General features: G+C 42.3%; 1 protein-coding gene across 2 annotated transcripts in view; it reads right to left on the bottom strand.

The window, feature by feature from the left end:
- The window catches only part of SPATS1 (spermatogenesis associated serine rich 1), a 37,506-nt gene that overhangs the window by 3,479 nt on the left and 8,922 nt on the right, over positions 1-25,105 (bottom strand). For both annotated transcript variants that reach the window (XM_030796193.1, XM_003266214.4), the window contains exons 3-8: positions 23,906-24,053; positions 16,217-16,341; positions 14,784-14,945; positions 8,172-8,292; positions 6,584-6,646; positions 204-319 (exon numbers count right to left, since the gene is read on the bottom strand). In XM_030796193.1, the coding sequence (XP_030652053.1) occupies positions 204-319; positions 6,584-6,646; positions 8,172-8,292; positions 14,784-14,945; positions 16,217-16,341; positions 23,906-24,053 (735 nt within the window). The remainder of the gene's footprint in view (positions 1-203; positions 320-6,583; positions 6,647-8,171; positions 8,293-14,783; positions 14,946-16,216; positions 16,342-23,905; positions 24,054-25,105) is intronic.

Below are 25,105 nucleotides of genomic sequence, written 5' to 3'. Positions count from 1 at the left end.
AGGCACGCGCAACCACACCCGGCTAATTTTTGTATTTTTAGTAGAGATGGGGTTTCACCATGTTGGTCAGGCTTGTCTTGAACTCCTGACCTTGTGATCTGCCCGCCTTGGCCTCCCAAAGTGCTGAGATTACAGGAGTGAGCCACCATGCCCGGCGGACTCCTCCAGTTTTTACACTATTCTTTGAAGGTTTTTTAACCCACCAGAAAGGAGTAGCATGTGCATTAAGGGCACTGCTGGCTGCCAGTTATCAAGCTCCTCAACCTCTTGTATCTCATTTTTCAAACTGTTGGCCTTCTCCTTCACCCAGAAAGGCAAGCTGTGGGAAGAAGACAACACCCTGAGTTGTAGTTTGATGCAAAATTTACAAACACCAACAGCGGATAAGGCATTGTGTGCTCCAAAAGTAAAAAGACCTCCAATTTAGGAGACCAGTTTTAAAATAAAATATGTTAGTTGTTCACCATTTGCCCCTGCCTCAAACCCAGCTCTTGTTCAGCCCTTCTCTGCCAAGAGGCTGACCTTGCAGCTAGTATCACCTGGGCTCCTCTGTGCTTCCACATTTTTTTTTTTTTTTTTGAAATGAAGTCTCAGTCCATCACCCAGGCTGGAATACAGTGGCGCAATCTCAGCTCACTGCAACCTCTGCCTCCCAGATTCAAGCAATTCTCCTGCCTCAGCCTCCCGAGTAGCTGGGACTACAGGCACATGCCACCACACCCGGCTAATTTTTGTATTTTTAGTAGAGACAGGGTTTCACCTTGTTGGTCAAGCTGGTCTCAAATTTCTGACCTAAGGTGTTCCACCTGCCTCGGCCTCCCAAAGTGCTGGGATTACAGGTGTGAGCCACTATACCCAGCCCACATTTTTTGGTTTGTTTGTTTTTTGAGACAGTCTCGCTCTATCGCCCAGGCTGGAGTGCGATCTCTGCTCACTGCAACCTCCGCCTCCCGGGTTCAAGTGACTCTCCTGCTTCAGCCTCCCAAGTAGCTGGGACTACAGGCACATGCCACCATGCCCACCTAATTTTTGTATTTTTAGTAGAGACGGGGCTTTACCATGTTGGTCAGGCTGGTCTTGAACTCCTGACTCCAGGTGATCCTCCCACCTCGGCCTCCCAAAGTGCGAGGATTACAGGCATGAGCCACTGTCCCCACCCGTGCTTCCACCTTTGAGCTGGGCTTGGCTGATGGCACCGACAGGAGATCAGAAGGTGGAAAGAAATTGGGGCATTTCTTACCTAGCTGCTCCCCTGATGTCCTATCTCCCAAGGCACCCCAATTCGGGTAGTGCCGCAGCTCCTGTTGGGCAGCCCTTCTCCCAGAGCTCCAGCGCTTACTGTTCTGCAAACTGTAATCCCTCTTCTTGCTGCTCAGACCCAGGAGTAGTAACGCTTCCCACTGTCATGAGCCTCTGGGTGCTTCACCCTCCCATGTGGGTTCCCCCAACCCTGCCCACACACCCATAAATAGTCCCTCTCCTTAAGCTGTCTTCAGAATCCCAGCTGAGTGTGCTTTCTGTTTTCTGCTGGGACCTTGGCTAATGCAAGATACCCAGAGTCTTCCCAGAGCCACTGAGACTTGAAAGGGCATTTCTGGGCTGCATGTGGTCCAATAGGTAGCAGGAAGTGTGACTCTGGGATGAGTTGGAGCAGGGAGATGCAGAAAGTTTTCATCTTTTGGAAGCTAGAATTCTTGTGCTTTAGGGGAGAAATATACCACAATTGGCAAAATGCCCTGATAAAACTGCTAGGGGTAGGGAAGTCCCTGCAGGACCGAAGAGGATGGTTACCACATGGGTAATTGGTGAAAGTCAAAGTTATCACTTAAAGCCAACAAGCCAAATAGTAGAAACCCAAATAAGAAAAGCAGGACTAAGAGCAATGTATAAAGATACTAGCATAAAGAACTATTAGAACAAAAACAAGAGCATTTCTAAATATCAAAAGAAAGCATTTTTCAGCCTTTGTTGAAGCAATCAAAGAAAACACTGAAAGACTCACACTAAATATAATACAGTACACATAATATGCAACAAATAATGTAACAGAACTGAAATCAAATATATCAGTCTAATCAATAAATGCAAGTGGCCTAATTCACCTGAATTAAAGAAAATATTTTCAAGCTGGCTCACAGAGCAAAATCCAATTCTACACTAAAAGCAAAGTGCTTCAAAAGCAAAAGAATGGGCAAAAAGAATGGGCAAAGGTCAGATGCAAATAAAATAAAGTAAGAATTAGAATCTTAATAACTGGCTAGGTATACTTTAGGACAAAAAGTATTAAATGAGAAAAATAAAGATACTTTCATAATGCTAAAAGACACAATTAACAACAAAAATAATCGAAATGCTAATATTCAGACACCCTAACTCTCACACTAACTCTCAGTCCAAACTAGGCCAAGTGAACAAAAGGAAGGAAATATAGGGACTAAACAACATAACCAATAAAGTCAATCTTCTCTGTATGTATCTAACTTTCCACCCTGATTAAATGGAATACACTTTCTTTTCAAGCACATGTGGAAATGTAAAAATAAATATTAAGTGACCTAATATAGATGCATCCCATAATATTTTGTCCTTGGAAGATATATTAACTGCAATGCCTCATCTAGGACCCAGATCAAATACCGCCTCCTCTGCAACACGTCAATTTCCCCACGTCTTTCCTCTATGTACACATTGTACCATATTTGCTTTCAATTGTTTTATGATTACTCATCTAGTGGTCTCTCCCCACAATAGACAATGAGCCTTGAAACAAATATCATATCTTATTCATCTTTGTGATCCCTGCCTCCATTACCTCACCACCTTCCCGTTTCTCCTATAGATCAAGTGCGTAAATGGTACTCAAAGGATATCTGCTGAGTTGAATAAATAATCCCTGTAAATGTACTGCACATTATAGGGACCTTTTCAATAAGTAATCTTACCTCCCTAATTTTTATTCTAATTCTGGCTCTCTCTGTCACTAACTAGAGAAGACTTGGCAACTTTATCTGGTTCTGGTTATCAGGTTTTGTTCTTATTTTAAAGGTGGATTGTTGCATTTGCAGATTTAACATTCTTAAATTTCCAAGCACAATTACTACACTATTTTAAGATATGAATAACTTTGATGACAGTAATGGCATAGTACAAAACTGATTCATCAAATAACTTGGGGGAAAAACCTACAATTTTTATTAATAGATGATAGATAATAACATTTTTATTCATAGATAATAATTCCAGCCATAATGAAGTAGCGGGGATCAGATTTACTCTCCTGACTTAAACAAGTAGAAAACTGGACAAAATGTATGAAATAACAATTTTCAGAATGAGACAACAGGCAGCACAGGATTGTGATCGTAAAGAAAAGGAGAGCAAATGAAGAGAGCCCTGTAATCACCCAGCTTTTGCCTGGAGGCACATTCAAGACCACAGCGTAGGATGAACAACCCCACACAGAGCATGGCATTCTCTATGAGTTTGAGGAGCCGAAGATCCGAGTTCAGAGAGTCTTGGAGGGCTGGAAGCTGCAGAGCAGAGTTCTGGGGAAGAAGGAGCTATACAAAAAAATGAAAGTAAGAAATTTACACAGCACTTCCTTTGAGTCTTTGCTGAATATTAAGACACACATGCGTAGGGTAGAACTCCACAATATCAGACAATAGAGTGACTGGGAACTGAATGGGCTCACAAAGGGCTAAAAATCATTTTAGTTCCCACCAACTAAAGGGAAGACTCCTCATTGATCACTCAAGGTATTCAGCAGAGACTCTAACAGGGCCACATCTTACTTAGTAATGGAGTTAAACTATCCCTAAAGACTACTTTAGACACGCCCTAACAAAGCTTGAAAACAAGCCTCGAAAGAATCAATCCAAACTGCAAGTGACTTAACTGCCTGCTACAGCAAAGCCCAGCACTCTTTAAAAGAAGACAAGGCCTGTTGCGGTTGCTCACGCCTGTAATCCCAGCACTTTGGGAGCCCGAGGCAGGTGGATCACGAAGTCAGGAGGTTGAAACCAGCCTGGCCAACATGGTGAAACCCATCTCTACCAAAAATACAAAAATTAGCTGGATGTGGTGGCACATGCCTGTAATTCCAGCCACTCAGGAGGCTGAGGCAGGAGAATCCCTTGAACCTGGGGGGCGGTGGTTGCAATGAGCCCAGATTGCGCCACTGCACTCCAGCCTGGTGACAGAGCGAGACTCCATCTAAAAAAACATGAATAAAATAAAAAATAAAATAGAAGAAAACAAAATCCGAATACTCAACAATATAAAATTATAATGTCCAGTATCCAAATAAAAATCACTAGACATAGCAGGAAGCAGGAAAATGTGACCCATAATCAGGAGAAAAATCAGTCAGTAGAAACACACCCAGAAATGACACAAATAATAGAATTAGCAAACAAAAATCTTTTTTTTTTTTTTTTGAGATGGAGTCTCGCTCTGTCGCCAGGCTGGAGTGCAGTGGCACGATCTCGGCTCACCGCAACCTCTGCCTCCCAGGTTCAAGCGATTCTCCTGCCTCAGCCTCCCGAGTAGCTGGGACTACAGGCGCGCACCACCATGCCCAGATAATTTTTGTGTTTTTAGTAGAGACAGGGTTTCACCATGTTGGCCAGGATGGTCTTGATCTCTTGACCTCGTGATCTGCCTGCCTCGGCCTCCCAAAGTGCTGTAGTTACAGGCGTGAGCCACGGTGCCCGGCTGCAAAAAAAAAAAAATCTCTTTTTTTTTTTTTGAGACGAGTCTCACTGTGTTGCCCAGGCTGGAGTGCAGTGGCACCATCTCGGCTCACTGCAAGCTCTGCCTCCTGGGTTCACGCCATTCTCCTGCCTCAGCCTCCCAAGTAGCTGGGACCACAGGCGCCTGCCACCACGCCCGGCTAATTTGTTGTATTTTTAGTACATACGGGGTTTCACCGTGTTAGCCAGGATGGTCTCAATCTCCTGACCTCGTGATCCGCCAGCCTCGGCCTCCCAAAGTGCTGGGATTACAGGCATGAGCCACCGCGCCCGGCCCGCAAACAAAAATCTTTAAACAGCTATTACTATATCCAAATATTTAAGGAAAACATGAAAATAGGAAAGAACAACAGATATAAAAAAGAATCAAATAGAATTTCTAAAGATCAAAATACATAATCACTGGATGGGACTAACAGCAAACTAGACACTACAGAACAAAATACAGAATCTAGGAAACAATAAATGCTAAATCCAGCAACAGAAGCCTTTGTTGCTTCTGCCATGACTAACTGGTTAGTAGACTTTTTCATTAGGGTTACCGTCCCTGAGGAAAGGGTCCAAGTCTCACAACTGTCTTATTGACCATAGCACAGAGGAATATGCCGATTGACTTCTCTCTTTTTTTTTTTTAATTTGAGACAGGGTTTTGTTCTGTCACCTAGGCTGGAGTGCATAGCACGATCGTAGCTCACTGCAGCCTCGAACTCATAGACTCAAGAAACCCTCCTGCCTCAGCCCCCCAAGTACCTAGGACTACAGTTGCTTACTACTATGCCTGGCTAATTTTTTAAAAAAATATTTTGTAGAGATAGGGTCTCACTATGTTGCCCATGCTGGTCTCAATCTCTTGGCTTCAAGCAGTCCCCCTGCCTTGGCCTCCCAAAGTGCTGGGATTACAGGTGTGAGCCACTGCACCCAGCCAGCTTTGTACTCCTTTAAGAAAAAAAAAAAACTTAACTTTTCTTTTTAGGAAAACCAGACTAATTGGTATTCTGGGGTTTATACATGTAAAAACATATTTGCATATGAAAGGTAATGTACAAAAGCTAAAATAGTAGAGTGATGAAATTTAGGCAATTGCTATTATTTGGAATATCCTAGAATAGTGTTTATTAAAAATGTAAAGTACAGACATGAGAAGCCCTAATCGTGTGCCATAAGTAACAATGCAACATAATAAAGACATTAAAATCTCAAGTTTGGAATAAAAGGTTTTTATTCCCACTGAGCTCCAGAGTGGGGCAGACCCTGGGACACACGCCCACTCATAGAGACTGTTTTGTATTAGAAAGTAAAAAAAGAAAGAAAGAAGGAAAAGAAAATATCTCTTTATAGGTCAGAAACCTGCTTAGGTAAATAAGTGAGGTTCAGAATGGAGTGAAGCAAAAGTATGAAATTAGAGGAATGACATTTCCCTCAAACACAGAAGTGCTCTGTTAGCTTTCTTTCTGCCTCTTGAAACTCTAACCATTCTCCCCAGTTGCAATCATTTAAGTATGTGTCTTTCTTTCCCAACAAACTCATGTTCTAGGAATCAGGAACCCTGTATTTTTGTTCCATGTGAGCTCTCCTATAGTGCATGGCTAGCACAACACATGGCATCTGGTAGTTTGTCAATTACATCTGTTGAATATGTGACCATCCCAACTGCAGACTCTACAGAATGTCTATCCAAACACCTTCCTTACAAACCGCCCCACCCTCCTGCTGGGATTCAAAAGGGTCCTGTGTCCTGATTATCTACCTGCTCCTCCGCATAAGGAAATAATAAAATAATCGATATTTAATAAAGATGGGATAACACAAAATATGGTAAGAGAACTCACTTGGGAATTTGTGGAAGAGGCTCAAGTGGAATAAATGTATCAAATTTCTTTTCATAAGGCACTCTGAAAAACAGAAAAGGCAATCATAAAACTGATATGCCATCTACAGCGAAGAGATCAATACATCATTGTATTCAATAGAATGTCCTGTTTTCTGATTTTAATTTTCAAGTATGGACTTCAAAACTGTAAGAACCGCAAATTTTATTTTATTTTATTTTATTTATGTTTTGAGACAGGGTCTCACTCTGTCCCCAAGGCTGGAGTGCAGTGGCACAATCTCAGCTCACTGCAGCCTCAACCTTCCAGGCTCAGCCTCCCACCTCAGCCTCCCAAGTAGCTGGGATTATAGGCACGCACCACCATGCCCAGCTAATTTTTTGTATTTTTGTAGAGAAGGGGTTTTTCCATGTTGCCCAGGTAGGTCTGGAATGCCTGGGCTAAACAATCCTCCAGCCTCAGCCTCTCAAAGTGCTAGGATTACAGGCATGAGCCACTGTGCCTGGCCCACAGATTTTATATTATTTTATTTTATTTATTTTGAGATGGAGTCTTACTCACTCTGTCACCCAGGCTAGAGTGTGGCACTGCAATCTCGGCTCACTGCAACCTCCATCTCCCAGTTTCAAATAATTCTCCTGCCTCAGCCTCCTGGGTAGCTGAGATTACAGGCCTCTGCCACTGTGCCCAGCTAATTTTTGTATTTTTAGTAGACATGGGATTTTACCATGTTGGCCAGGCTGGTCTCGAACTCCTGACCTCAGGCAATCCGCCCCCACCTTGGCCTCTCAAAGGGCTGGGGTTACAGGTGTGAGTCACCGCACCTGGCGCACAGATTATAGTTTTGATCATTTTTAGTCAACATCATTATATCCCACATGGTCAATTTTTTAAAATAATATTTTAAATGTAGTACACCAACTACCTAGCACTTTGGGAGGCCAAGGCGGGCGGATCACGAGGTCAGGAGATCGAGACCATCCTGGCTAACACGGTGAAACCCCGTCTCTACTAAAAATACAAAAAATTAGCTGGGGGCAGTGGTGGGCGCCTGTAGTCCCAGCTACTCGGGAGGCTGAGGCAGGAGAATGGCGTGAACCCGGGAGGCGGAGCTTGCAGTGAGCCGAGATGGCGCCACCGCACTCCAGCCAGGGCGACGGAGAGAGACTCTGTCTCAAAAAAAAAAAAAAGTAATACACCAACTAGTTTTCTTTTAATGTAATGATCCTCCCATTTTTCTGCATCACTTTGGTCTAAGTTTATTTCCAAGTTCAAGTCTACCCACATAGTAGTCACTGTGGCCAACAATCTGATTCAGTATGAAAATTTAAAAGTTTTCAAATCCGTGATAATAGAGATAGGAACAAAATTAACAACCACTCTTTTGTAGTCCAAGTCCTGTGTGTAATTTTAATTATACGCATGCACGTGTGCAGACATTAATTAACTAAAGATGAGCTTTTCAAGGAATTTTCTTCCAATCACATCTTGTTGACATCTACCCCTTTTAAAATATAATTTCTGTGTAGTAGAGAGACACAATTCCTTTAAAGTTAACTATATAATGCTAGTATTAACATACACTTACATTGAAAAATTCACTGGTGGGAGCGTTGATCCTGCTTTGTGGAAGCCTTTACTCTGTTCTGGGTACATATATGGATTGTCCCCTGGAGTTAACTTTGGGATTCCATTCCTGGGATCAATATCTGTGGAGAAGGTTTGAAAACAAAATCATACAACGGCTGAAGATGATCCACAGATTTGCTGTAAGTATTGGCATGACAATGGAAATAGGATATTTTAGTATTTTATTATAAATTACATAGAAGTTTCTCAAAGTTCTGTTTGTGATTATCTTGCCTTAAGGAGATGAGCCTATGTTTGGGACATTTTCCAAAAAGTGTTGTTATAACTACCTCACCCTGGAAAAGAATTGTTAGATTCAGATGGAGTGTTTTGGTTTAAAATATAAGGTGAATCAGAGGTTTCTTTGCAATGATCCAAAAATCTCTGACCTAAAAATCTCTTCATTCCTGAGCATTAGTGCACTTTGAATCCCTGAGTCTTAGGAAGCCGAAGAAACAAGTGTGCTTGGGGCTCTGCCTCTCTGACTGGGTCGGGGAAGCAAATCAACTAAGGATGTCTTGCTCCTTCTGCCTCAAGGACTGGAGCCATGCAGCAATGGGAGGTGGCTTCCTGGAGAACAGCAAGATTACCCAGCAGAGGTTCTTACACCCAGCTCAGCCCCTGCTAAAGCCCAGGGAGCAAGAAACTAATCACGGGAGTGGAAGGCATCAGCCTGGTGTAGGGTGATCATTTAAACCCACACACCTAAAGTCCTTAAAATTCCCTATTTAAAAAACTAAAATTTAAAATAAATAAATCAACCCACACACTTACACCAGATGCATCTCCTAAGAGAACAAGCCTGGACTACGAGACTCATCACCCTTGGGCTCAGAAGCAGGGACACGTGGCTGGAAGCACGACCTCCATCTTTGCCACACACCCAGATTCTTCCAGCTAACTCGGAAAAGCCATCAGCATGACAGGTGCAAGTTCTTGGGTTACCGGAGTATTTACTTTTTTGTCTTTCTCTTTCAAAAACCTTTTCAATAACTGACTGTATTACACTTTTGATTAGCTCTTCTGTGTAGTGAAATAACATCAACTACACCCATGCATTGAGTGCCTGCTGGGTATGAGATGCTGAGGATTCAAAGCAGAGAGAGTGGAGGTTTAAAATATGTACTGAATCCCCTTGAGGCCAGGAGTTCTAGACAAGCTTGGCCAACACAGTGAAACCCTGTCTCCACTAAAAATACAAAAATTAGCTGGGTGTGGTGGCACACGCCTGTAATCCCAGTTACTCAGGAGGCTGAGACAGGAGAATCGCCTGGAAACCCAGGAGACGGAGGTGGCAGTAAGCCGAGATCATGCCACTGCACTCCAGCCTGGGAAACAGAATGAGAGTCTGTCTCAAAAAATTAATTAATTAATTAAATATACAGTGAATCTGAAACCTTTTGAATACCAAACCAGGGCACTGACAAGTAAGAGTTGGGTGACAACAAGAGGTGGTGGGAAGGGTTTGGACTTTGGAGTCGGTCCCACCGGAGTTCATATTCACTCCTGCAATTTCTAGTTCTGTGCCCTTGAGCTATTTATTTAACCTTCCTAAACCTTTGTAACCTCATTTATAAACTGTTTATTTCAAATGACTACTTTGCAGAGTTATCATGAATACTAAATAATAATGATGTGAGCATATAACAAGCACCCAAGAAATAGTAGCAATTATTATTATTTGAAATCAGAACTGGACTGATACCCCTCATCCCAATTATTTTTTAATCTGGAGGATACAATTGCTATATAGCTGAGGTATAAACTTCTCCCCAGGGAATCTTATCTGATGGGGAGACATATGTAAAGACGAAGGTAACACTACAAGGCAGTAAATGCCATATACCATAGAACAGTGGTTCCAAAATTTTAGCACACCTGAAAATCACCTAGGAAACTTGTTTAAAATGCAGCCTTTAACCCAAGAAATTCTGTTTCAGAAGATCTCTAATAGTTCCCAGAACCAGCATTTTTTTTATAAACTCTCCAGCTGATTACGATATAGGTGGTCTAAGGAGAACACCTAGAAATAGACTATGGTGGCCAGGCGCAGTGGCTCATGCTTGTAATCCCAGCACTTTGGGAGGCCAAGGCAGGTGGATCACCTGACATCAGGAGTTCGAGACCAGCCTGATCAACATGGTGAAATCTCGTCTCCCCTAAAAATACAAAATTAGCTGGGCATGGTGGCACATGCCTGTAATCCCAGCTACTCAGGAGGCTGAGGCAGGAAAATCGCTTGAACCTAGGAGGCAGAGATTGCAGTGAGCCGAGATCTCACCATTGCACTCCAGCCTGGGCAACAAGAGCGAAACTCTGTCTCAAAAAAATTAAAAAAAAAATAGACTATGGTAAAAGATATCACGAGATAATGTCAGGAGGAAGAAAAAGAGCCAATGGTGTGGTGTCAGTATAAGCTGTTACTTCTAGGGGAAAAATCGCCCAAACAACACTTCTGAGATAACACGTTTGTTTAAGCTATTAGGTACAATATGGGGCCTTGGTATAACTTCTGGATGTCTCGCCAAAACAGGTATCAGCCCAAAGTGCTGGCCACTATGTATCAATAGCTGATGAACCCGTAACACTGCATGATCAGTTCTAATGCTTGTTTGTTTTTATACAGACCATCCAATTTCCTGGATGTAGACATTCAGGAGGTAGAAAATGGGAAACATACATTTAGAGACAAATAACCATATGGGGGAGCGAACCGTTCACCAAATGACTTACTCTGCCCCACATTTCAGTGCCCCGATGCACTGTCAGAGCCATGTTCTGACTGATAGACTGTGAGCAGAGATGATATGTGCCACTTTAGAAAGAAGCATTTAAGGAGCTGATGTGAAAAACCTTCCAGCATTTTCTCTTTCCCCTTGTATGGCAATCTTAGAAGCCACAGGTTGAGATGGAAAGGTCACAGATGAAAGCAGACGGCATCCTTGGAAAGGAGCTGTCCTGGGGAGCTGCTGGATCCACAGTGGAGTTTACAAGAGAAAGGAGCAAACTTTAGTGCTTAAGCTGTAGAAATTTCAGGGACTGTTACTGCGGCAGAATCTATGCTATTCTGACTAATACAGTATGCTGTACTGTAGGAAGAGCTACACAATAGAAAATTGTATTTTCAGTTCTATTTCCCTATCACCTACAATCATAGACGGCATTTTGTTCTGTGGCAACAGCTAGGCCTTTAGGGAACTCCACCAATATCCTGGTTATGGCTGATGGATAACAGCCAACCATTATTTAAAGATATTTTGATCGATTTTTTTATATAATAATGCATTGCATTCCAGTTTTAAATGGCAGCTGGTTGGCAGTCCCTGAGCCTGCCACTTCATCTTATCCAAGAAATAATGAGTGGGGGCCAGGAGTGGTGGCTCACACCTATAATCCCAGCACTTTGGGAGGCCGAGGCAGGGGGATCATCTGAGGTCAGGAGTTTGAGACCAGCCTGGCCAACATGGTGAAACCCTGTCTCTACTAAAAGACAAAAATTAGCTGGCCGTGGTGGCACATGCCTGTAATCCCAGCTACTCCAGAAGGCTGAGACATGAGAATTGCTTGAACCCAGGGGGCGGAAGTTGCAGTGAGCCGAGGTCACGCTACTGCACTCCAGCCTGGGTGACAGAGTGAGACTCTGTCTAAAAAAAAAAAAAAGAAAGAAAGAGAAAAGAAAAGAAAAGAAAGAAGGAAAGAAAGAAAGAAGAAAGAAAGAAAGAAGAAAGAAGAAAGAAAGAAAGAAAGAAAGAAAGAAAGAAAGAAAGAAAGAAAGAAAGAAAGAAAGGGGAGAGAATTTCACAAAGGAAGAAGTGTCCAGTGTCAAGCTTGACAGTATCGAGTGCTGCAGTGAGATCAAGGAAGAGAAGAAATGGAAAAAGACCATTGCATTTGATGTTTAAAGAAGTCACTGTACATCACCTAAGAAGTAATCACACTAAAATGAATCAAGCCTGTAGATCCAACTGCCACTTCACAGGAAATACACAGGAAAGAGGAACCTGTTAAATGATACCAAGCAATGTAATCAGCGAAGTCCTGATCATGGTCAACACTACAGGACAAGGCCTAGTTTCTTCACTATACAAATTGCAAGAAAAAAGGAGGGAGAAAGAAACTTAACAGACATACCAACCAATTTCAATCTGTGGGCCTTACTTGGATCCTGATCCAAACAAATTAATATTTTTAAATTATGGCATTTATGAGACAATGGGATATTTGGACACTGAATATATTAAGGAATTACTGTTAATTTTTAAAATATGATATTATGATATGGAATTGTGGTTATGCTACTAAAATAATCCTTATCTATCAGAGGCACATATGATATATTTAGAGATGAAATAATATGATGTCTGAAATTTGCTTTAAAATAATCCCTGGAAGGAGGAGTAATGATGAAACAAGTTAGCCAGGTGTTAATCATTAATGAAACAAAGTGGATGAGTACATCGGGTTTCATTATGCTATTGTTTGAAAATTTACCTAATAAGTTTTTCTTTAAAAAAATGTGAAATATGGCTTACCACTGGAGTTGGGGGAGGAAAGTTGGAATATTCAGGGAAGAGGATATTGGAGGCTTCAAATATAAAGTTAGTATTTTATTTCTTAAGTGGAGTAAAATAACGCAAGTGTTTGTGATATTTCCTTCTATATAGTCAACAAATGTTTCATAAATATATCATTGCATTTACTCAGTATTTATAAAACCCTAAATGAAGAAGGGAGAGAAGAAATGAAGGGATGGAGAGAGGGAGGGAGGAAAGGAAAAAGGAAGGAAGGAGGGAAGGAAGGAGAAAAGGAGGGAAGGAAGGAGGGAAGGAGGGAAGGAAGGAAGGAAGGAAGGAAGGAAGGAAGGAAGGAAGGAAGGAAGGAAGGAAGGAAAGAAGGAAGGAGGGAAAGAAAGAGGAGGAGGGGAGAAGAAAGGAAAGGAAAGGAGAGGAGAGGGAAGAATCATAAACATAAAATTCAGGATAAGGTGGTTTACTTTTGAGCCAGAAGGGCAGTGATAAGTGAAGATTAAGATTTGGGTCATTATGATAATCCCATTTACTTTTGATAGGTACTTGCAGCTCAAGAGTGCAGGGTAGGCTGGCTGCAGTGGCTCACACCTGTAATACCAGCACTTTGAGAGGCCAAGACCGGCTGATCGCTTGAGCCCAGGAGTTTGAGACTGGCCTGGGAAACATGGAGAAACCCTGTCTCTACTAAAAATAGAAAAATCAGCCAGGCGTGGTGGCACATGCCTGTAGTCCCAGCAACTTGGAGGCTGAGGTTAGAGGATTGCTTGAGCCTGGGGCTGGGGGGCTGGCGTTCGGAACTGCAGTGAGCCAAGATGGTGGCACTGCACTCCAGCCTGGGCCACAAAGCAAGACCTTGTCTTAAAAAAAAAAAATAAAAGTGCCGGGCGCAGTGGCTCACGCCTGTAATCCCAGCACTTTGGGAGGCCGAGGCGGGCGTATCACCTGAGGTCCGGAGTTCAAGACCAGCCTGACCAACATGGAGAAACCCCGTATCTACTAAAAATACAAAATTAGCCAGGTGTGGTGGTGCATGCCTGTAATCCCATCTACTCCGGAGGCTGAGGCAGGAGAATGGCTTGAACCCGGGAGGCAGAGGGTGCTGTGAGCCAAGATCGCGCCATTGCACTCCAGCCTGGGCAACAAAAGCGAAACTCTGTCTCAAAAAAAAAAAAAAAGAAAAGAAAAAAAAAGTGCAAGGTGCAGGACTCCTCACAGATTTCCGTATCAATGACCACTCTCCCAGCTCATTTAGTGTGGCTTTCCACGTATTTTTCTACCCAAATAAATAAAAGACTCAATTCTCAAAACTATTTGTCTCTGCTGTGAGTTTAAAAGTCTATTTTAAAACTCAAAAATGAGAACAGTCTACTTCTTTCTCTTTGTATTCCTGCTACAGCAATCCTATTTATTCTTGGAGCAATAGTTGCCTCCTACACAGGGATTTATATAGAAAAATGTGTCATAAACGGTCCGTTGGTACTCAGCAACTTTTGAGGGTCTTTCGGTAAGTCTATTATGAGTAGGTTGAGGCAAAGAACTCACTGAGCTACAGACCAAGGAGATATAGGTACACAGGTATCTATATATTCATTTCAGTAGCCTTTAATTAAATCAGCAATAAAATAAAAACGTGCACTTCAGGCTGAGGTTTATGGGATGTTTTCCTTGTGGAGACTATAAAGTACAATTTAAATGTCTATGCCAGGCAGCATCTAATAGGAACATAAATTCTTTTCTTCAGACTTCAATGGAGGTTTCTATTAATAAGTATCTGAGAGAACTTATCTGATGACTTAAATGTCACATTTGCATTTTATGGAATTCAGAGAAAAAAGAAAATGTGGATCAGCATCTGTTGTGAGTTCTTTGCCAAAACGTGCAGCCTGCCAACTGTCCCCTTCACTTTTCTGTCTTCCAGGCTGCACTAGGGGAACATGGTGACTCTACAGGGCTGCCCCCAGCTACAAAACCCAGGATCTGTAGAATCACGACTCGAGAGTTTTTCGGGGACTGCACAGTCAAGACCCAGAAGGAAACATCACCGTATTTCTTTCTCCCAAAGCACTTGTCCACCGTCCTCTCTGATAGAGACCTCTTGTTGCCAAGGAAGACTCCATTAAAGAAGCACTGCTTTCCGACATGGTAGGTGTGGATGTTGCTGCTAAACCTCGGGTAAAACGTCCACTCAGGACGATGCCCATCTTCTGCAAGACACCAGAAAGCCTTCCATTAGCGCTGTTCCCAGCCTCATAATGCAACTGGATGACAAAAAGCTGTGAAAACTTCCCAGGCACTATCTGGCTATGCAACTTTAATTAATGTGTCTAATCCCTTGGTTCTACATCAGAGACAGTGTGAAACTTTGTGGGGCTAGGCACAAAAGGAAGGGAAGTCGGGGGAGAGCTACCTAAGAGGCCTTCTTTGTTTTTGTTTGTTTGTTTGCCCTCTTCACCCTCTCCTTCAAAAATAAAGCCAACTTTATGTTTGACAGTTAAGTATTGATTGGGAAGCTCAGAGACAGTCTTACAAGTACCTGTGATTCAATCTTCACTCTGATAATGGTGTAGGAAAAATAGAAATGCCATCAACCAGCAAATGGCTAGGCCAGTGCCATCCACATGGCACCTCAAGTGGAGGAAACATCGTGTTGGCTGCAACAATAGCACGCACATGTGCTACGGTGACACCAGGACATGTACCCGTGATAATTTCAAATGAGAAAAGCTGCCGTGAGACCTCAGGCTAGTTTCTGGACCTTGCAGTGCCTTTGTTTCATCATCTGATACTTTTCCTGTGAGATTGCTAACAGTGACTTTGAACAATAAAAGATCCCCTAGCAGCTCTAGGGATGTTTGAGAAATGTGGGCTTTGGGATAGCCAAGAAGAGCACAGGCTTCGAGGCAAGCAAGTGTGGGTTCTGATCCCATCGCTCTACTTCCTGGCCATGTGGCTTTATGGATGACTGAACATCTCAAAGCCTCAGTTTCCTCCTCTGTAAAATGGGTATGTCTATATTAACCATATAGATCTATATGTATTGACACAGAAAGAGGTCCATGATCTATTTATACCAGTTTGTATACTAACCGATTTATTTTATATCTGTATATGTACACATGTGTATATATACACACACACATACATTTCAAAATACTAGAAAAATATATATCAACTCTTCACAGCTATGGGGCAGAATAGGGATATTGTTGGAAAATATTGGGGAAGGGGTTTTTATACTCTATATACTTCCATATTATTTTAATGTCTTTCTGCAGTATTTTAATGGGTTTTATATAAAGGCATTTTATTTTTGAAAAACATATAATAGCTTCCTGGCAGAGGTGTTGTGAATTTTGAGATAAAGTACGTCAAATGCTTGACAGTTGTGGGCCTTCGGTGATGGTGGCCAACAGTATGGCAGACTTCTGAAAAGACCTGGGGCACAGAGGCATGTAGAGGAGGGTCTGTGACTTACTCGTCTGCAACTTAAGCAGGCTGAATTCCTCAGGATGCTTATCCTTTTGGACTTCAGGCAATGACATTTCAGAGGAGTGATCAGAATGTGAGAAGGAGGGTTTCCAATCCAAGTCAGCAGTGGTGCTGGAAAGAAAGCAGAAGGATTCTTCCACGTGCTTAAACTGGTAATTAGAGCCTGATCTCACATAGTTTACCCTAGAATTGCCCTCGCTTATGCGAACTGGGACTACTCCTCTATAAAAGTCCTTGAGCATATCATTTATTTACTCACAATTTGTGGGGACTGAAACTTATTGAAAAGATGGGTATTCAGTGGTTCATGCCTGTAATCCCAAAACCTTGGGAGGCTGAGACAGGTGGATCACTTGAGGCCAGAAGTTTGAGACCAGACTGGACAACATAGTGAGATCCCATCTTTACTAATTTTTTTAAGTGTTTAAAAATAATTTGGTGGTTCCTCAAAAAGTTGAACATAGAATTACCATAAGACTCAGCAATTCTGTTTCTAGGTATATACCTAAAAGAACTGACAACAGAGATTCAAACAGATACTTGCATGTGAATGTTCTTTGCAGCATTATTCGTAACAGCCAAAAAGTGGAAACAACCCAAGTGTCCATCAAGAGAAGAACAGATAAGCAAAATGTGGTACATAATACATACAATGGAATATTATTCAGCCTTAAAAAGGAATGAAGTGGCTGGGCATGGTAGCTTATGCCTGTAATCCCAACACTTTGGAACGCTGAGGCAGGTGGATCACTTGAGCTCAGGAGTTCAAGACCAGCCTGGGCAACATGGAGAAACCCCGTCACTACTAAAAGTACAAAAATTAGCCAGGCATGGTAGTGCATGCCTGTAATCCCAGCTACTCAGGAGGCTGAGGCAGGAGAATTGCTTAAACTCAGGAAGTGGAGGCTGCAGAGATCTCGCCACTGCACTCCATCCTGGCAACAAAGTGAGATCCTGTCTCAAAAAAATAAGAAAAAAATAAAGGAATGAAGTAGTGATGCACACTACAAGATAGTGAGCCTTGAAAACACTATGCTAAGTAAAATAAGCCAGACACAAACGGACAAATATTATGTGATTCCATTTATATGAAATATCTAGAATAGGTAACTTCATACAAAGTAGATTACAGGTTACCAGGGGCTGGGGAGAGGGGAGAATGGCAAGTTATTGCTATGGTCATAGAGTTTCTGTTTGGAGTGATGAAAATGTCTGAAAATAGACAATGGTGATGGTTACACAACATTATGAGTGTAATTAATGCCACTGAATTGTACACTTAAAAATGAATAAAATCAGGCAGGCACAGTGGCTCATGCCTATAATCTTAGTATTTTGGGAGGCCAAGGTAGGAGGATCACTTAAGCCCAGGTGTTTGAGACCAGCCTGGGCAAAATAGTGAGACCTCATCTCTACAAAAAAAATTTTAATTAGCCAGGTGTGGTGGTGCACACCTGTAGTTCTAGCTACTTGGGAGGCTGAGGTGGAAGGATCACTTGCTCCCAGGAAGTGGAGGCTGCAGTGAGCAGTGACTATGCCACTGCACTCCAGTCTGGGCTACAGAGTGAAATCCCATCTCTTTAAAAAATGTTTTTTTAATGGATAAAATGGCAAATGTTGTGCCATATATATTTTACTACAATTTTTAGAAAGGAATGATATATATTACAACATGTATGCACCTTGAAAGCATTATGCTAAGTGAAAGAAGCCAAACACCAAAGACCACATATTGATAATCCCATTAATATTACATGTCCGAAAGAGACAAATCTATACAGACAAAAAGTAGATTAATGGTTGTCTCAGACTAGAGGGATAGGAAGATGGGGCTGCAGGGGGATGATTGCTAAAGGGTATGGATTTCTTTTTGTGGTGATGAGAATGTTCTAAAATTGATTGTGGTGATAGTTGCACAATTTTATGAATGCACTAAAAACCATCGAGTTGTGTGCACAGTTCAAGTGGGTGACTTTTATGGTATGTGAATTATGTTTAAATAAATCCGTTACCAAAAAAAGCATGTTTAATAAAATCATTAAATGCAAATAAAAAATCAATAAGTATATAAAGAAGATGACGAAATAATCTAAAACAAACCTAGGCTGAAATGATTACAATAATAGAGCATTATGTTTAGCGCTGAACTTCCTAGCAGTTTATAAAGGCCCGCAACAAACTATTATAGGTGTCAGCAGAAAATGCAATCACTTCTGATTTAAATGGCTTTGCGTCTGATATCTGGCCTTGGACAATGTTTTCAGGTACAATGATCTGTTATCAAGTCACAGGGTCTTTTTTCATAACAATGCATCACTCATATTTAAATGGCATCAAAGCAACTTCATATTGCTTGTCTTGTTTGCTCCCTACTAACAATCCTGTGATGTAGGTAGGACCAATAACTCAGTGCCCCCACCCCCGATTCAGAATATAAGCAATTTTGGAGGTGTGTTAGTTTCCATGACAAGAGTATAGCTGGGGACAACTGGAATTGGGGTTCAATGTCTCAGAACTGTCACTCTCCTCTGCTTATCCTGACACTTTGGCTTCCTTTCTGCCAGTTGCAGATGAGCTTCTCCACAAGAGCAAAAAGGCCACTGACAGCCCAGATTCAAATTCTCATGTCTTCCAACCAATTTTTACCCGTATCTCCAATGTGAAAAATCTCAGGGAAGGACTCACTGGCTCAGCTTAGATCACATGTTCTCCCTTAAATCAATCACAATCAAGAAGTGGAGATAAGTAAGATGATGGTAGCTCCTATTCAGAATACTCATTAAAACTGGGTAGGCAGGAGTTCGAGACCAGCTGGGGAAACACAGCAAGACCTTGTGTTAAAATGTTTAAAAACTGAGTAGGGAAGGGCTGGGCACGGTGGCTCACGCCTGTAATCCCAACACTTTGGGAGGCCGAGGTGGGTGGATCACCTGAAGTCAGAGGTTCAAGACCAGCCTGGCCAACATAGTGAAACCCCGTCTCTACTGAAAATACAAAATTAGCCAGGTGTGGTGGCATGCACCTGTAATCCCAGCTATTCAGGAGGCTGAGGAGGGGGAATCACTTGAACCCAGGAGGCCAAGGTTCCAGTGAGCCAAGATGGCGCCACTGGACTCCAGCCGGGACAACAGGAGCGAAACTCCATCTAAAAACAAACAAACAAACAAACAAACCAAACAAACAAAAAAAACTGGGTAAGGAAGGAGTGAAAATCAATTCCCCAGAAAAAGGAGAATAGCATAGACGACGCCACTGGAAAGACAGTGGAAGCCAAGCAGCTTCTACAATATGTGAACACAGCAAGGCACTGGAGGAAGCCACTTCAAGCAAAGGAGGCAATGTGAGCAAAGGCATAGAAGGAAGAAACATCAGGGAAATGAAGAAATTTGATGCGGTTGTGGCAGGAGTTTTTGAGATAAAGGTGGAGAAGAGAAGGAGACAGATCTGGAGAACTTGCAGCTCATATGGGGGGGGGCTCTTTTTTATCAAGCTTTAATGGAATATCATTAAATAATGGTAAGCAAGGACATGACATGGTCACATGTGGTGAGAAAATTCTGGAAGCTGTGAAAGGAAAGGGCTTTGAGAATATAAAATTTAAGTCAGGGAGTCCACTTAGGAAAGTGTAGCAGGCAGCCTCTGACATGGCTGCCAATGATCCCTGACTCTTGGTATTTATTCCCTCCTGTAATCTTCTCCCTTTGAGTATAGGCTAGACCTACTGACTCACTTTCAACAAAGAGAAAACAGCAAATGTTATGGGATGTCACTTCCCAGGTTAGGTTACAAAGAGACTGTGGCTTTGTCTTGTGTGCACTCCTGCTTGCTTGTAAGGAGAGACAGCTGCTATGTTGTGAGATGCCCTCTGTAGAGACAAGGAACTGAGGGAAGCCTGTGGGCAACAGCCAGTGGGGAATGAACTCTCAGCCCCAGCAGCCTGTGAGGAAGTGAATCCTGCCACAAACCATATGAGTGAGCTTGGAAGTGGATCCTCCCCCAGTTGAGCCTTCAGATGAGCCCACAGCTCTGGCCAACACCTTGATTGCAATCTTGTGAGAGAGACCTTGAGCCAGAGGCACCCATCTAGGTTATACTCAGATTCCTGACCTATAGAAAATGTGAGATAATAAATGTTTGTTATTTTAAGTAACTAAGTTAGGGTGATTTGTTGTGTACCAATAAATAACTAATCTAGAAGGTATTACAGTGGTCCAGGTAAGAGATTATCAGGGCCTTGAGTGGGACCATGGTAATATAGATGGAGTAGAAGAGATGGACTTATACAATGTTCCAGGGCTTGATCCCCCATTGGATGAGTGGGAGGAGACAAGTATGACCTGTCAATCTATACCTTTGGAGCCGTATGAATACTGAGATTCTCAACTGACACAAGGAACACAGAAGGATTTGGTTTGTAAGGATGGGTGATGAAAAGTTCATTCAAGGCATGTTGAGTTTGGGGGCCTGTGGGACATCAGGTGGAGATATCTGGAAAGCAGTTCAATATATCAATCTAAAGCCTGAGGCTATGTCTAGAGTAGAGCTTTAGATTCAGCTACACATGCTTTGACTGAGTTAGGTCCTCCGTAACCCAGGCATCATGAGAGATAAAGGGGACTTATTTAGGTGGGAATTAGGAATGCAGAAGTGGCAGCAATCACCCAGTTCCCCATCCTACAGGATGTGAACCTCACATTCTGGGCTTTCTTTCCCTCCCAATACATGGTCCCACTGCTGCTGCTAGTGATATACACCTGTTGCAGAGGACCTAAAGAGGCAGAGCTTAAGAATTATGCCAGCCTCTTCCATGTCTAGTGCTGGGGGCAGCAAGTCCACTTGGAGCAGATTTTATGATATAAAGAATCACTTGAGCAACTTCCCTTAACTTTGACTGAATAAATCCATTTCTAGGAATTTACTTTTATGATATAATCAGAGATGGGCAAAAGCTGAATGTACAGGGACATGCATTACAGCACTATTTGCAATAGCAACTCTTTAAAACTATAGGTCACTGGTTATATTGTGGTCTATTCATCTGACACTCAAGCACTGTAGTCATTGAAAACCATGTTCTTGAAAAACACTCAAAGGTATGAGAAAATTCTCTCCACATATTGCTCAGTGAAAAAGCTGCCTTTATAAGATGTCCTTCGGTAAGTGAATGAATAAATAAACTATGGTACATCCAGACAATGGAATATTCTTCAGCATTGAAAAAATGAGCTATTAAGTAGTGAAATGACATGAAGGCAACTTAAATGCATATTATTGAGAGAAGCCAATCTGAAAAGGGTATATACTATGCGATTCCAATTACATGTCATTCTGGAAAGGAAAAAACTATGGAGACAGTAAAAATATCTGTGGTTGCCAGGGGGTGGGAGGGGTGGGAAGGGATGAATAGATGGAACACACAGGATTTTTTAGGACAGTGAAACCATAATGTGCTGGGAGCAGTGGCTCATGCCCAGCGCTTTGTGAGGCTGCAGCAGGTGGATCACTTGAGTCTAGGAGTTTGAAACTGGCCTGGGTAGCATAGTAAGATCCTGTCTCTACAAAAAAAAATGAATTTACAAATTAGCTGGGCATGGTCACACATATCTGTGGTCCCAGCTACTCAGGAGGCTGAGGCAGGAGGATTGTTTCAGCCTGGGAAGTCAGGGCTGCAGTGAGCCATGATCATGCCACTGCCTGGGTGACGGAACAAGACCTGGTCTCAAAAATAAATATATAAATAAAAATAGAGAAGCTACTATAATGATGGATACATGCCATTATACATTTGTCCAAACCCATAGACTGTGCAACACCACGAGTGAGCCCTATTGTAAACTAGGGGCTTCGGGTGATTATGATGTATCCATGTAGGTTCATCCATGGTAATAAATGTCCCACTCTGGTGCAGGATGTGATAGTGGGGGAGGCCGTACATGTGTTGGGGCAGGGAGTACATAGGAACTTTATACCTTACTGTTAATTTTTCTGTGTACCCAAAACTGCTCTAAAAATAGTAAAACCCTTAATAAATCTTTTTAAAAAGTAGGTTTTACAAAAGAGTAGTATAATATGATCTTAATCGTAAAATAAATATATATTTTATGTGCAAAAAATGTTTTCTTGCACATATAAAAAACTAATATCAAAATGTTAACACATATTCTCTAAGATGTGAAATTATAGTGACATTTATTTATTTATTTATTTATTTATTTATTTTGACACAAGTTCTCACTCTGTCGCCTAGGCTGGAGTGCAACGGCTCAATTGTAGCTCACTGCAGCCTGGAACTCCTGGGCTCAACTAATCTTCCCAACTCAGCCTCCCGAGTAGCCAGGATTACAGGTGCACACCCCCAGGCCGGGCTAATTTTTGTATTTTTTTGTAGAGTGGAGTCTCACTGTGTTGCCCTGACTGGCCTCGAACTCCTGGCCTCATCCTCCCAAAGTGCTGGGATTACAGGTGTGAGCCACCATGCCCGGCCATGTGACTTTTTTTTGTTTTGTTTTGTTTTTTTGAGGCGGAGTATCACTCTGTCGCCCAGGCTGGAGTGCAGTGGCGCAATCTCGGCTCACTGCAAGCTCCGCCTCCCAGGTTCACGCCATTCTCCTGCCTCAGCCTCCCGAGTAGCTGGGACTACAGGCGCCCACCACCACACCTGGCTAATTTTTTGTATTTTTAGTAGAGATGGGGTTTCACCATGTTAGCCAAGATGGTCTCGATCTCCTGACCTCCTGATCCGCCCGCCTTGGCCTCCCAAAGTGCTGGGATTACAGGCGTAAGCCACCACACCTGGCCGTGACTTTTATTTTTAATACTGTCTTCATCTGTTCAAATTTTCTACAATAAACTTAAATTACTTCCATTGTAACAAAAATTATTAGAAAAGCATATTCAAAACTTTTTATTGTAAAAGAAATATAAACAGGGAAAGTACATAAAACACAAAATCAGTTTTACAACTAATTACAAAGCCAACATCCTGGTCAAGAAACAAAACGTTAGCCCGGCCCAGTGACTCACACCTGTAATCCCAGCACTTTGAGAGGCCAAGAAGGGAAGATCGCTTGAGCCCAGGAGTTTGAGATTAAAGTGAGCCAAGATAACACCACTCTACTCCAGCCTGGGTAACAGAGCGAGACCCCTGTCTCTATCCAAACAAAAGAAACAAAACATTGCCAGTCCTTCCCTTCCCCACTCCCCAGAAACCATCTGTGTGTGTCCCTTTCCGGGAAAAGTAACCACTACCCTAATTGTGACTCTTATGATAATCATTTATTTGCTTTTCTTTAAGTTTTACCACCCATGTATGTATGTACATATCCCAAAAATACAGTTTCACTGATTTTTGAACTTCGTGATAGCAAACACTTACACAGAACTTGCTGTGTGCCAGGAAGTCTTCTAAGCTCTTTCCAGGTATTAACTCAATTAATCCTCACAACAATCCTATAAGCTATCATCAGCATTTTACAGATAAGAACACTGAAGCCCAGGGAGGTGAAGTAATTTGCTCAGATTCACACGGATACTAAGTGGCAGAACCGGGATTTGAACCCACACAGTCTAGCTCCAGAATCCATGCTCTTGCCAAGCATACCATGCTACCTCTCAGACTGTTCGCTTCTTGGTCAGAATCTTCCCCAACAGTGACAGCTCTGCACCAGCCCCTTACTTTATGTAAGCAGACACTCTGGGGAGGCCTGGAGGCTCGCTGACACTTGGGCCTGTTTCCACAGAAGATGAGGAACTGACCCTTTTGCCAGAGGGTGTTGTGTTGGCAAAACATCCCTTAGATTCCAGAAAATCACTGCAATTAGCACCTGCAACACAGAGATATCACCATTTAATTAAATTATTGAAAATACATTCCACCCTATTTTGTTTCCTAGATTATAAATAAATTTTTAAAACAGCTAACATTTATTGAGCATTTACTGTGCACTGAGGATTATGTCAACACCTTACACATGTTATCCCATTTAATCCCTATAACAACCCACAGGCTTAGGTATTCCTTATTATCCCCATTTTATGGTTGAGAAAACTGAGGCTGAGAAGGCTAAGAAACTTGCCTATGATCGCATAAAAAGTAAACATCTAGGCCGGGCGCGGTGGCTCACGCCTGTAATCTCAGCACTTTGGGAAGGAAGCCAAGGTGGGTGGATCAGATAAGATCCACCCTGACTTGAGGTCAGGAGTTCGAGACCAACCTGGCCAACATGGTGAAACCCCGTCTCTACAAAAATACAAAAACTAGCTGGTCATGGTGGCACACTCTTGTAATCCCAGTTATTTGGGAGGCTGAGGTGGGAGGATTGCTTGAACCCAGGAGGCGGAGGTTGCAGTGAGCCGAGATCACATCACTGCACTCCAGCCTGGGCAACAGAGACTCTGTCTCAGGAAAACAAAAAAGAAAAAAGAAAACACCTACGACTATATTTGATTATAGCTCTTGTGACACTAAAGCCTGAGATTCTAACCCCTGTACTAGACTGCTTGCCCCTACACACAGTTCACCACTCTGAACTAAATGGAAGACCTAGGATCTGAAGTGAGCTGTATAGCACTGTCCATTGTATTAAGCATCTCAATATAATTTTCCAAAGGGTTTGTTTATAAAAAGACTGATGAATATAATGCTGATCACAACCCAAAGAAAGCCCTCAGAAATTTCTATGGGTTCCTCTCACAGTTCTTATTCATCTTAGTAGAATCCATAACAGTGCCTGGCACAAGGCAGGTGCTCAATAAATGTTTGAGTGAATAAATGAAAAAGAATTATAACTCCCCAACCACACACAGTGACAAGTAAGGGAGTCCTGAAAACCAGTGAGTGTCAGACAGAGAAGAATATCCATTATCTTCACTCTGC

The sequence above is a fragment of the Nomascus leucogenys genome, chromosome 17 (assembly GCF_006542625.1).
Source record: "Nomascus leucogenys isolate Asia chromosome 17, Asia_NLE_v1, whole genome shotgun sequence".
Taxonomy (NCBI): domain Eukaryota; kingdom Metazoa; phylum Chordata; class Mammalia; order Primates; family Hylobatidae; genus Nomascus; species Nomascus leucogenys.
The sequence above is the reverse complement of the archived record's forward strand: the minus strand, read 5'-3'. Positions and strand labels throughout refer to the sequence as shown.